This window comes from Hyla sarda, chromosome 2, assembly GCF_029499605.1.
Source record: "Hyla sarda isolate aHylSar1 chromosome 2, aHylSar1.hap1, whole genome shotgun sequence".
NCBI classification, from domain to species: Eukaryota; Metazoa; Chordata; class Amphibia; order Anura; family Hylidae; genus Hyla; species Hyla sarda.
The window spans coordinates 157,181,806-157,196,166 of NC_079190.1; the positions used below are offsets into that span (position 1 = coordinate 157,181,806).

Sequence of the window (14,361 nt, forward strand, 5' to 3'; positions counted from 1 at the left end):
GGGGTCCCCAGCACCCGGGGTCGTCTTCCCGCACCCGCTCACGTCCTCCGGAAGAGGGGTGGAGCGGGTTGCGGGAGTGACTCCCGCAGCAGGCGCGCTGATTGGGCGGCCGGTAATCCGGTCGACGAATCAGGGCGATCGTGAGGTGGCCACCTCACCCCTGCAGGCTCTGGCTGTTCGGGGCCGTCAGAGACGGCCCCGAACAGCCAGTAATTCCGGGTCACCGGGTCACTGGAGACCCGATTGACCCGGAATCGCCGCAGATCGCTGGACTGAATTGTCCAGCGATCTGCGGCGATCGCCGACATGGGGGGGCATAATGACCCCCCCTGGGCGATATGCCGGGATGCCTGCTGAACGATTTCAGCAGGCATCCGGCTCCGGTCCCCAACCGGCTAGCGCTGGGGACCGGAATTCCCACGGGCGTATGGATATGCCCTGCGTCCTTAAGAGGTTAAGCTCAGAAAGGTTTTATTTATACAGTTATCGCTTGTCTGGGCACTAGTAACCATGGAATATTTCGCAATATGTTTCCTCCAGAATTTCCTGGGATGTAAAACTCTGCAATTTTGGCAAAAAAAAAAAGAAAAGAAAATACAATATGGCTGCAAAAAAAACAAAAAATAATTGGGTGCCAAAAAAAAAAACCAAAAAGTGGTGAAAAAAAGGCATTTTCACATATTTTAAAAGCAGCACAAAAGACCTTTGAAAATGTGGGGAGAAAAAAAAAAAGGTTTGAATAAAATCGCTGGAACAGAAATTACAGTAGTTTTTGAGAATCTCCCCCGATGTGTATACACAGCCTCAGGGGAGGGGTATTAACTACTTACTATATACCCTGATCCCATAGAGATAGCATCACAAGGAGTATACAGATAGAGCTGGAAAAGGATGGGTCTGGGAGCTAGCAGGAGCTATCGGATAGGTGAGGAAGTAAGCTGACCCAGGACTGACAACTTCTCTTGACACATTAAACATTTTGATTTTCGGTGGGTCAGGCATGTGTTCACATTAAGCAGTTACAGTAATAAAACACACAAATGCAGCTGTTCTGGAGAAAAAAAAAACAGATGGTGCTATAGGACTAGTGATGGTGACTGTGCATGATAAGGGGGGTAAAAAAAAAAAAAAAAAAAAAAAAAACACTTCATTAACCCCTTAAGGGCATAGCCAATTTTGCAAATCTGACCTGTGTCGTGAGAATTTTTTTTCGTGACATATTCTACTTGAAGATAGTGGTAAATTTTCGTTGATACTTACATTGTTTGTTTATGAAAAATTCCAAACTTTCATTAAAAAAGTTGAAAAATTTGCATTTTTCTAAGTCGGAAATGCTCTACTTTTAAGGAAAACAATCATGCCAAATAAATTGTTTTACATATACAATATGTCTACTTTATGTTGGCATCATAAAGTTGCCATGTTTTAACTTTTTAACCCCTTAACGACGAAGGACGTAAATGTACGTCCTGGTGAGGTGGTACCAGGACGTACATTTACATTCTATGCATAACCACGAGCATCGGAGCGATGTTCGCGTCATGCGCGACAGGTCCCGGCTGCTGATAGCAGCCAGGGACCCGCCCGTAATGGCGGACATCCGCGCGATGCCATGATCAATACAGATCACAGCATCTGCAGCATCGCGGTACTTTGAATGGATGATCGGATCGCCCGCAGCGCTGCCGCGGTGATCCGATCATCCAGCATGGCGGCCGGAGGTCCCCTCACCTTGCTCCGGCCGTCTCCCGTTATGACCGATAACGCTGATCAGTGCTATGTCCTATACATAGCACTGAACAGTATTAGCAATCGAATGATTGCTATAAATAGTCCCCTATGGGGACTACTAAAGTGTAAAAATAAAAGTAAAAAATAAAAGTAAAAAAAACGTGAAAAACCACCTCCCCCAATAAAAATGTAAATTGTCCCATTTTCCCTATTTCACCCCCAAAAAGTGTAAAAAAAATTATTTTATATACATATTTGGTATCGCCGCGTGCGTAAATATCGTGCGACAGCAGCAGCCGCCGTTTAGACAGCAGCAGGGCCCTCCGCGCTTAGACATTAGTAGCAGCCCCCTCCTTGCAGGCAGCTCACCTCCTCGGGTTGGGTGCTGGTGCTCCCGTCTGCATCATGTCATCCTATGGAGGAGCATGTGACATACACGTCACTCTGCTTCCTGCGTAGCGTTACGCTGGGCGCAGGGGAGGAGGCGGAGTGACGTGTGTGTCACATGCTCCTCCATGGAACACTATGATGCGGACTGGAGAATAGAAGAACGGGGCAGCAGAGCGGCATCAGGTATTGGGCATGGTATCGGGGCCATTAAACGAGTCCGATACCATACAAATGGCTAGTATCGGACCGGATACCAGTATCGGTTTCAGGACATCCCTACTTCAGGTATAGCAGCAATTTTCCAGATTTTCAACAAAATTTCTAAATCTGAATTTTTTAGGGACCAGTTCAGTTTAAAGTGGATTTGATGGGGCTTTTTGTTATAAATCCCCCATAAATCATTATAAAAACTGTACCCCTCAAAGTATTCAAAATGACATTCAACAAGTTTGTTAACTCTTTAGGTATTTTTCAGGAATAGCAGCAAATTGGAGGGGAAACGTCAGAATTTTTTACACTAGCATGTTGTTGTAGCCCCAAATTTGTCTTTTTTACAAGGGGTTATTGGAGAAAAAGCACCACAAAATATGTGACCCAATTTCTACAGATTCAGGAAATACCCCATATGTGGACGTAAAGAGTCATGTGGGCTCAGGAGGGAAGGAGCAACTTTGGGATTTTGAAGAGAGGATTTGGCTGGAATGGAAGTCAGGGACCATGTCGCCTTTACAAAGCCCCCATGGAGCCAGAACAGCGGAAACCCCCCACATATGACAACATTTTGGAAACTTCACCCCTAAAGGAGCATAACAAGGGGTGCATCCCACAGGTGTCTGGCAGATTTTTGGAACAGTGGGCTGTGAATATGAAAACTTACACCTGGTGGGTGTAAATGCTCACTGCACCCATTGGTAAAATCCTTGAGGGTTGTAGTTTCCAAAATGGGGTCACATGTATTTTTATTTTATTTTTTTAGCGTTTATGTCAGAACCTCAGCAATCATAAACCATTCTAATGCAAATCCCAATTTTAGGCCTCAAATGTACATTGTGCGCTCTCACTCCTAAGGCCTGTTTTGCGTATGCAGAGCATTTTACATCTACATATGGGGCATTTCCAAACTCAAGAGAAATTGCGTTACACATTTTGTTTTTCTCCTTTTACCTCTTGTGAAAATGAAAAATATTGGGCAAAACCCGCATGTTAGGGTAAAATATTTTATTTCTTCACACTAACATGCTGGCGTAGCCCCCAAGTTCTCCTTTTATAAGGGTAAAAGGAGAAAAAGCTCCCCATAATTTATAATTTGTAAGTCCGAAAATACCCCGTATGCGGCCCTAAACCGTTGCCTTGAAATCCGACAGGTAACAAGAGTGAGAGAGCGCCATGCGCATTTCAGGCCAAAATTAGGGATTTGCATGGGGGTGGCTGACAATTGCCGGGATTGTGAGGGTCTCGCATGGAGGGGGCGTTTCGGCAGCGTATCCTCCCCACAAGCCACTTTAGGGCTGACTTGCAACACGTAAAGTGGCAGAAATATCAACCTCCTCTATAGGTGGTGAACATTTTTGTTCTGGCGCAAGGGCAGCCACGAAGCTGCTGGATTTACTGAGAGGTGAGCCCTTTTTTATGGCCATATGGTTAAGTGCAGTGCTGTACAGAACAGCCCCACTCCATTATTACCAAAACTTTGCTTTTTTGACCAGGTCCATATGCAGGATGAGGTGCCAATATGTCCTCATCTCAGCTGCATTGATGGGGGTCCATATATTGGGCCTAGCAAAAAAAGCATCGGGGTGCTGGGCCACAAACTGTTGGCCGTACAAGTTTGTCTGAGCCGCCATCAAATTGACTAAGTCCTCCCTGAGAGACAAACCCTGAAAAAGTTAATCTCAGTGAGAACTGTGCGGTCAATTTGGATTCCTGGGCAGCCAACTACAACTCCCAGCATGCCCAGACAGCCGTTGGCTGTCCCGGGATGCTGGGAGTTGTAGTTTTGCAACATCTGGAGGTCTGCAGGTTGGAGACCACTGACGTACAGTATAGAGTTCCAGCGCCCGGCGGCCCCCAACAAAGAGGAGGAGGGCAGTGCTTGAAGGTGACATATGTGAGTAGTACCCCGCTGGGCTGATCATTAATTGGGGGGGGGGGGGGGGGGGGCAGAACAGTGCTGTCGAGTAACATAGGATTATTTCTCCGATGTGGGGATAGCGTGCTGGGCTGATAATACATTCCCGAGGGGGAGGGGCCCAACCGGTATTCAGGTATGGGGGGAAATTCATATCGTGCAGCCCAAAAAATTTGGTATTCGGTATGAACTGGTATACCACCAGCCCTATGTCTAGGTGTTTGACAGCCCGAGCAGCAGGGGTGGCATACAGAGGTTACATACACCAAGCAGCTGATGTATCCCTCTGAATTGAATGCTGAGCTGTCTGAGCAGAGAGTGATGCTGCTGCTCAGTGCTGCCCCTAGTGGTGAGCTGTGGTAGCTCCTCACACACTTGCCCTCATTGAGAGGCTCCTGTGCCTCCTCTTCTTACAGAGCACATTACAGTATGATGCTGCAGAATGAATGTAGAATAAACACATATTAAGCGGTACAGATAAAAACTACAGTACACGGCACAGAAACTGAAAAATTGTATTGGCCCTCTAAAAAAAAAAAAACCCTGACTCAAGCAAATGTGTCATGTTGTGGCTTGGAGGAAGAATTGCACCGCAACCCTTGCCAATCAGCTGTTTGGCACCTTTAGCGTACAATAAAAAGCGTCAGAAGCCCTGTGCCATGCATTGTATAGTGGTGGACCCAGTTTACTGTATAATGCAGGATGCTGAACAGCTGATCGGCAGGGCTTCTGGGTGTAGGCACACTGGAGATTAATTAATGAATGCCTATGCATAGGATAATCCATCTTTGAAGAAGTCCTGAAAAAACCCTTGAACTGGAAAACATTTTCTTTTAAATCAACTGGTGCCAGAAAGTTAAACAGATTTGTAAATGACTTCTATTAAAAAAAATCCCAGTCCATCCTGTACTTTTTAGATGATGTTTACTACAGAGGAAGTTCTTTTCTTTTTGAATTTCCTTTCTGTCTGACAACATGCTCTCTGCTGACACCTCTGTCAGTGTCAGGAACTGTTCAGAGCAAGAGAGGTTTGCTATGGGCTTTTGCTCCTACTCTACAATTCCTAAAATGGACAGAGGTGTCAACAGAGAGCACTGTGGTCAGACTGAAAGTAAATTCAAAAATAAAAGAACTTCCTCTGTAGTATATAGCAAATGATAAGTACTGAAAGGATTGGGATTTTTTAATAGAAGTAATTTACAAATCTGTTTAACTTTCTGTCACCAGTTGATTAAAAAGAAAGTGTTTTCCAGTGGAGTACCCTTTAAGGACCAGAAAATTTTTTTTTTTTGCAAATCCGACCACTGTCACTTTAAACATTAATAACTCGGGGATGCTCTAACTTATGAATTTGATTCAGAGATAGTTTTTTCGTGACGTATTCTACTTTATGTTAGTGGTACATTTTCGTCGATGCTTGCATCATTTCTTCAAAAATGTCATTAAAAAATGTTAAAATTTTGAATATTTCTAACTTTGAAGCGCTCTGCTTGTAAAGAAAATAGACATACCAAATAAACTATATATTGATTCACATATATAATATGTCTTCTTTATGTTTTCATTATAAAGTTGACTTGTTTTTCTTTTTTGAAGACATTAGAGGGCTTCAAAGTTTAACAGCAAATTTCAAAATCAGAATTTTTTAGGGACCAGTTCAGTTTTGAAGTTAAATGAGTACTCCAGCGCAAAATAACTTATCCACTATCCAAAGGATAGGGGAGAAGTTATAGATCGCGGGGGGTCCGAGCGCTGGGGCCCCCCGGGATCTCCTGGACGGGGCCGTGGCAGTCTGCCGGAAGTGAAGTTTCGTCCCCAGCAGAAAGCAGCGGCAGACACTCCCCCTCCATGTATCTCTATGGGATTCATGGAGGGGTAGTGTCGGCTGCCGCGTCATGCGGAGATGGAACGCCCCCTTTCCTGTATATTACTGCGGCCCTGTACCGAAGATCGCGGGGGGTCCCAGCGCTTGGACCCCCCGCGATCTATAACTTATCCCCTATACTTCGGATAGGGGATAAGTTATTTTGCACTATAAATGTCCTTTAATTGAGGGTCTTTATGTTCGAAATACCCCATAATGGACCCCATTATGAAAACTGCACCCCTCAATGTATTCAAAATGACATTCAGAAAGTTTGTTAACCCTTTAGGTGTTTCACAGGAATAGCAGCAAAGTGGTGGAGAACAAAAATTGGGCAAACAGCTGTGGGGTGTTAAGGCTCACTATACCCCTTGTTATGTTCCATGAGGGTTGTTATTTCCAAAATGGGGTCACATGTGGGCGTTTTTTTTTTTTGCGTTTATGTCAGAACCACTGTAACCAACAGTCACCCCTGTGCAAATCACCAATTTAGGCCTCAAATGTGCCTAGTGCGCTCTCACTACTGAGCCCTGTTGCGCACCCGCAGAGCACTTTACGTCCACCCCTAGACACCTTATCCCCTATCCAAGGATAGGGGATAAGATGTCTGATCCTGGGGATCCTGCCGCTGGGGACCCCCACGATCTCTCCTGCAGCCCCTAGTCATCTGCAGCACGGAGCCGAAGTTTGCTCCGTGCCTGATGACTCACGATACAGGGGCCGGTGGTTTGTGACGGTGGCCACGCCCCTCCCATAGACTTGCATTAAGGGGGTGTGCCGTCATAAGGGGGCGGGGCCGTGACATCAAGAACCGCCGGCCCCTGTATCATGAGTCATCAGGCACAGAGCAAACTTTGGCTCCGTGCTGCAGATGATTAGGGGCTGCAGGAGAGATCGTTGGAGACCCCCACGATGAGACATCTTATCACCTATCCTTTCATAGGGGATAAGATGTCTAGGGGCAAAGTACCCTTTAATGGTTCAATATATAATCAACAGAATATTTCTAAAATATTAAATAGCCATGATAAACGCTACAAACAACTAAACAACAATAGTAAACCTCCCCTATCAGCTAGTCGTATAAAAAAATATATACTTCAAATTTTCACAATAATGTGTTTTTCAGACACCGTACCTTCAGCTTGACTATCATCCATTGCCTTGTATTCAGTGTCCTTTATAGCAAGTTCAACTCCATAGCCAGACAGGTTAGTTTTCCTATTACTTGGTTTCTAGAATTTGAGAACAAAATTAGAGAGGGATAATGTTTGGCAACTGTAGGTGGATATCATTTATTAAATAATAAATCATAAAATATGCATGGGAAATGAATTTCATACAACATTGACCTGTTCAGGACCCTTTTGTTTATTACCTGAAAGGATATTGTTTCAATGACTACAAATGTTACAGTAAATTACCACAGACAGATGTAGAGCAGGTTATAATAAGTAAATGTAAATATACTGTATATAACAAATATATGCAAATAAATCATATTATACCTAGATTTTGATAAAGAAAACACTAATAAACTGTACAAACTTTTGACAAGTTTGGATTATTTTATTGTTTTATTTTAAAAATCATTATCAATAAAATAAACATTACATTTAGAAATACAGGGGATTCTGAATATCACAAACAGCACAAACATTGGATAGAGTCATGGTTTTTCCCAGAAACACTAAGGCCCTGTCCAAATTTGCCTCAGTGGTTCCATTAGAATCCTTTGTTGCTTGAGAATAGAATAGTGTAGCCTACAGTGAAATTAAGTTTGGGAAACTGCAGAACTTCATAACAGAAAGCAGATTAACACTATCATAACCAGTGGGGTTCATCAGACGCTATTTGTCTGTGATTGAATTTGGCAGCACCATTATCGTGGTTGTTCTACTCCTACGTTGTGAACATGCACTAAGCATTAGATCAGTGTTTCCCAACCAAAGGCTGTCCAGGCATTCTGGGAGTTGTAGTTTTGCAACATCTGGAGGCACCCTGGTTGGGAAATACTGCATTAGATTGTTTTTGTTTTAAAATCAAGTCATAATTTAGGTTCTAAAACACAATATATAATGAAGGTTCATACTTAGAGATTTTCCAAACTAAGACATTTTGGGGGACATGTATCATTTGTGTATGGTAGAAGCAGTTTACCCCTTTTGGCGAATTCTAAATTATGCGCAGAAGTGCTAAATTTATCAATCAAGCGCAATGAGTTTCATAAATTGCGGGCAAATATAGTAATCTCCCCAATCCACTTTTTGAAAAATGGAATCAAACATTTAGAGCATCTTGCTACGTGCAGTCCAAGATGGCTTATATTTGCGTTCAAAATATGGTCATTGCGCAAGATTTCTGCGGGTAAATGAAATGTACACAGTTAATTAATTTGTGCATACTAAATAGGTCACTCCAAGGTACACCGAAACCTAAACATCTGGAGGAAATGCTCCACCAAAATCAATGCAAAAAAAGACGCCAAGAAAACAGCTTGCGCAAAATTTTGTGAAAACATTTAAACACAAAACAGGAGTAAAATCTTTGATAAATGTCCCCCTTTTGTGTATATTTATCTGGCATACAACCCATAGGACCTCAGCTAACCTAGCATTGCCTCTGCATCCAAAGATAGCGCAGGAAAAACACTTGCATAATTTGATAAGAAAAGAAGAATCCAGTGCCAGACTTTTTGCAGGTGAAAACTGGATTTTATCTACAAAAAGTCCTCTAGCGCTGGATTCTTCCTCTCTTATCTATTGGTTTGACATGGCATAAATGTATCATTGATCAGGGCGTGCCTGGAAGGGCATAATCTCATTTCCCTAAATAAGATGCACCCTATGGTCAGTTGTAGGAGGACACCAGAGTACCCTCATGAAATCCACAGAGGGATAACATACAACTCCTTGCAGATGTTTTTTTTTGCTTGCAAATAAACAGTTGACTCTCCCTATAATGGTGTGTGTGACTTATGGCATACTTATTGGCTGTTCTGTGTAGAAATCCTTATTTGCTGAGCTAGTTCACAGTTCAATTCCTCTGTTTTTCTTCTTATTGTTAGCCCTTATTATTAGTCTATATTACAAATCAAACATGCATAGGATACAGAATATATATATATATACAAAAGTATATTGCTGTGCCAACACACCTGTATGTAATGTCTTAAAACATATATGATCTCTTCACTTTCTGCTTTTTCCACCAGCACTTTATGAAAGGTGGCAAATGCTTTTGTACCAATTTCTGAATACAAAATTACAACTGGAGCAGTCTTTGAAAGAGTAGGGAAGATATGATCTCCTTTATACAAATAAGGTCTAGGCCTACAAATAAAAAAAAAAGATTATGTCTTGAATATTAATGTGGATTTCTACTTCACAATATCAAAACATTACATGGGATTGCAGAGAAGTAAACAATAACTTTACCTATCCAGTGCTTCCTTCAGAAGATTTTTAATCTGACTTGGTTTGCAGGTGTGTCTCCCGTGGATAGACGCAAATGCGCTGCAACCTTCTGGAGGAGGCTCATCAGTCGCAATCTAAAAAGTTAATAATTAGACTTAAACAAGATGCTTTAATTGCACTTGAAAAATTGTAAATAATCATGTTTTCCTTGATTAGAATTCCTTACTGACTAGCTTTGGGTGAGGTCTCAGGGTTAGTTTACTGTATTACAGCAAGAATAAACTCATGAAATAAACCTCTTTTTATGTCTTCCTGTGTCTTAACATTCACTTGGAGACATCTAAGCCCCATGCAGACAGCAGAACAAAATCAGACAGAGGAAAACAGACTTCAGTAAAGCTTAGACCACCCTAATACAGTAATGGCAGAAGCATTGATGAATATATTCAAATTTAAGGGGTTTATCAAAGTTTATGCAAAGAAAGTTTAATCTATAGAAATACAAAAGAAAAAGTCAGGTGGCACTCACCACATCCTTCCATGGGCAATTCTTCTTTATACAAAAAGTAGTGCACATAGTAGAATCCCTTGGATTTTTTTTAAATAAAGAATTACCCATGGAAGGATGTGGTGAGTGCCAACTGTCTTTTTCCACTGCATTTCTAAATGCAAGCGCTTTGTGCATCTTTGAAGTGTAGAGCACCACCTGTGCACAATAGCCAGGGTCATTGTGTGGTCTGAACGGACTTGGTTGCTTCATAAGTTACTCCCTTCCCATGCACCCACCGCTGAGCCAAATCACTCGCTCTCTCATGATATTTTCTATCAAGGGTAAGGATTTCACCCTGGGGTTAGCTCTGGGATCGTACTTGACACTGCCACAGGACACGTTTCTACTTCATTCAGCAGGTAAACAACAGTTCTTTATGCAGTCTGGCTCCTCGCCAGCTTTATTAGATAGGTTGCAGGATAAAAAACAAACAAACACAGGAACAAACAAAAGCTTAAAACACAAGCTTAAAACACAAGTTTCCATCAACCTTTTACTCACTGTTCACACACAGCGTTTGCAGCCTCTTGCTGTGTGTGCTAAGACTCCTTGTCTGTCCACTTCACTGTTGTGTGCTCCTCACAAGGACCCCTGTGTCTCCCCACAGCCACCTTGCTGTCTTCTGGGGAGAGCCCAAACTATTATGTTTCCTTTCCTTATATGCAGATTTCCCACACTTCTGCTGGCCTCATTAATTAGGCACCTGATGAGTATCTCTGCTAGCATCCCTACGAGAAAGGACTGGGAAAAACACCCTTTCATTGCCCTCAAACCTGCCTCAATGCCACACAAGACAAAGTTTATTCTATAATATAATAAGTTATGCCACATTTTAATATAGTTTATGTTAGGGATCGACCGATTATCGGTATGGCCGATATTATCGGCCGATAATCATGATTTTGGGCATTATCGGTATCGGCAATTACCTTGCCGATAAGCCGAAAATTCCCTAACCCCCCCGACCCGCCGCACCGCGACCGCCCCCCGACCCACTGCGTCGCACCCCCCACCGTAGTGCTGGGCGGTATACCTGTATGGATTTTTGCCCATACCGCTATATCGGTCGGGCCACTCCCCCACCCTCCGAGTCAATAAAAAATAAAATAAACTTACCCGTAATGGGGGTGGTCAGGGTCATCCATCCTTCCTTCCTGTAGTGTCCGGCGGCATTCCAGGTGGAGGGTGAACCGCTCCAGGCTGTCTTTCTCCGGGGGTCCTCTTCTCCACTCCGGGCAGGCTCCGGCCTAGTACGCTGCATAGATGCCGCTACGCCATGACGTCAGGTGCATCGCTGCGCACGGGCGTCACTGCGCAGCGGCTTCTATGCAGCGTACTAGGCCGGAGCCTGCCCGGAGTGGAGAAGATGACCGCCGGAGAAGAAGGACAGCCCGGACCGGTTCACCCTCCACCCGGAATGCCCCCGGACACTACAGGAAGGAAGAATGGATGGCCCGGACCACACTGACAGGTAGGGGAGAGAAGCAGGTGGTGGCGACGGCGGCCTATGGCACCGCAAAAGCCACTGCAGTGCATTGATTTAAAGGGCCCACCGATACCGGAATATCGGTATAAGTTATCGGCTATTGGCCCTAACCTGCACCGATTATCGCTATCGGCCCTAAAAAAACGATATCAGTCGATGCCTAGTTTATGTAGTAGGTCCTGGTTACAAGAGAGAGATCCCAAATATATTTTAAAGTGTTCCCTTTCATGAGATAAAAACAATATAACAAAATGTAATGTGTAAAATGTGTATTGGGGTCTCCTGACTCTCCTCAACATGCCCCAGGCTTACTCTTTAACTGGTGCTGATCAAGTCTGTGTTCTAATCCCCTTAAGGACCCAGCCAATTTTCACTGTAGGACCCGCCCATTTTTTGAACATCTAACCACTTTCACTTTAAGTATTAATAACTCAGGGATGCTTTTACCTTTCATTCTGATTCCGAGTTTGTTTTTTCGTGACATATTCTACTTGATGTAAGTGGTAAAATTTTGTCGATACTTGCATCGTTTCTTGGTGAAAAAATCCAAAATTTGATGAAAAAATAGAAAATTTTGCATTTTTTTTAACTTTGAAGCTCTCTGCTTATAAGGAAAATTAATATTTCCAATAAATTATATATTGATTCACATATACAACATGTCTACTTTATGATTGCATCATAAAGTTGACATGTTTTTACTTTTGGAAGACATCAGAGGGCTACAAAGTATAGCAGCAATTTTCCAATTTTTCACAAAATTTTCAAAATCAAAATTTTTCAGGGACCAGTTCTGTTTTGAAGTGGATTTGAGGGGCCTTTATATTAGAAAGGCCCCACAAATGACCCCATTATAAAAACGGCACCCCTCAAAGTATTCAAAATGACATTCAAAAGGTTTGTTAACCCTTTAGGTGTTTCACAGGAATAGCAGCAAAGTGAAGGAGAAAATTCAAAATCTTCATTTTTTACACTCGCATGTTCTTGTAGACCCCTTTTTTTTAATTTTTACAAGGGGTAAAAGGAGAGAAATCTTCCTAAAATGTGTAACTCAATTTCTCTCGAGTAAGGAAATACCTCATGTGTGTATGTCAAGTGTTCGGCGGGTGCACTAGAGGGCTCAGAAGGGAAGGAGCGATAGAGGGATTTTGGAGAGTGAGTTTTTCTGAAATGTTTTTTGGGGGGCATGTTGCATTTAGGAAGCCCCTATGGTGTCAGGACAGCAAAAAAAAAAAAACCACATGGCATACTATTTTGGAAACTACACCCCTCAAGGAATGTAATAAGGGGTCCAGTGAGCCTTAACACCCCACAGGGGTTTCATGACTTTTCGTTAAAGCTGGATGTGTAAATTATTTTCTTTTTTTTTCCCACAAAAATTCTAGTTTTCCCCCAAAACTAAGGGTAATAGGAGAAAATGCCCCCCAAAATTTGTAACCCCAACTCTTCTGAGTATGGAAACACCCCATATGTGGATGTCAAGTGCACTGCGGGCGCACTACAATGCTCAGAAGAGGAGTCATATTTGGCTTTTGCAAATCAAATTTTGCTAAAATGGTTTTTGGGGGGCATGTCCCATTTAGGAAGCCCCTATGGTGCCAGGACACCATAGGGGCTTACTTTTTTGGAAACTACACCCCTTAAGGAACGTAACAAGGGTTACAGTGAGCCTTAACACTCCACAGGTGTTTGACGACTTTGGATGTGTAAATTAATTTTTTTTATTTTTGTTTTACTAAAATGCTGTTTTTCTTAAAATTTTACATTTTTACAAGGTGTAATAGGAGAAAATGTCCCCTAAAATGTGTAACCCCATCTCTTCTGAGTATGGAAGTACCCCATGTGTGGATGTCAAGGGCTCAGCTGGCGCACTACAATGCTCAGAAGAGAAGGAGTCACATTTTGCTGAAATGGGGGGGCATGTCACATTTAGTGCAAGAACAGCAAAAAAAAAAAAAAAAAAAAAATTGTAAATACATTTCTTTGGAGTAAGGACATACCTCATATCTGGGCGTAGATCGGCTCTGCTCACTGTTCACGGAGGAACAGGAGGGCAGTCAGGGGCCTGGAGCGTCTAGACAGCTGCCTATGGAGCCAGAACAGTGGGACCCCCCCCCCCCTCAAGGGGCATTATATGGGGTACACTAATAACTAACAAGGGGTACAGTGGGACATAAAATTATAAAACAGGTTATGTTCCCAGAATGATGACCCAGAGCACAGCCAAAACTAAAAAAAAAAAATATGCCCGCCCCAAACCCTATGCTCTGAATCATCATTCTGGGAATGTGACGTGTGTGGCCGTCCCTAACCTGTTGCCTCAAATGCGCACCCGCTCAGGTGGAGAGAGAGCGCTGCGCATTTGAGGCAACATAAAAAGTCCCCGATGATAGTGACTCAGTGACCCATGACCCATTTTTGGAAAAAATACCCCCAGGTCTTATTTTATTTTTTTATTTTTTATTAAATAGTTTTTTTGGGCAATTTAGTAGTTTTATGGGGTTAAAATGTGGAATGTACTCTGGACTTGGTACACTGGGGTGAAATTATGGAAAATTTTAATGAAGAGAGAAAATTTAGCACTCCATGGAAGTGTGATACTCCCTGAAGCAGTCCTTAATGCAGAGGCCCGGATGATCGGGGCAAGTGTCACACTGAGTGGTGGTGTCCTTCCGTATCCCCCTCCTGTTACACACACTGCATTTTTTCTGGGATCGTCCCTTCTTTCCAGTGTGGGGGACCTCACCTGGAAAGTGTTGGCCTGGGACGATCCTGGCACCTATAACTTCAGTTTCT

At 42.9% G+C, this 14,361-nt stretch overlaps 1 protein-coding gene across 1 annotated transcript in view; it reads right to left on the minus strand.

Moving 5' to 3' along the window:
• UGGT2 (UDP-glucose glycoprotein glucosyltransferase 2) overlaps positions 1 to 14,361 on the minus strand; it is a 409,630-nt gene that overhangs the window by 341,362 nt on the left and 53,907 nt on the right. The window contains exons 4-6 of the mRNA XM_056555597.1: positions 9,551 to 9,663; positions 9,271 to 9,445; positions 7,252 to 7,348 (exon numbers count right to left, since the gene is read on the minus strand). Of these exons, the coding sequence (XP_056411572.1) occupies positions 7,252 to 7,348; positions 9,271 to 9,445; positions 9,551 to 9,663 (385 nt within the window). The remainder of the gene's footprint in view (positions 1 to 7,251; positions 7,349 to 9,270; positions 9,446 to 9,550; positions 9,664 to 14,361) is intronic.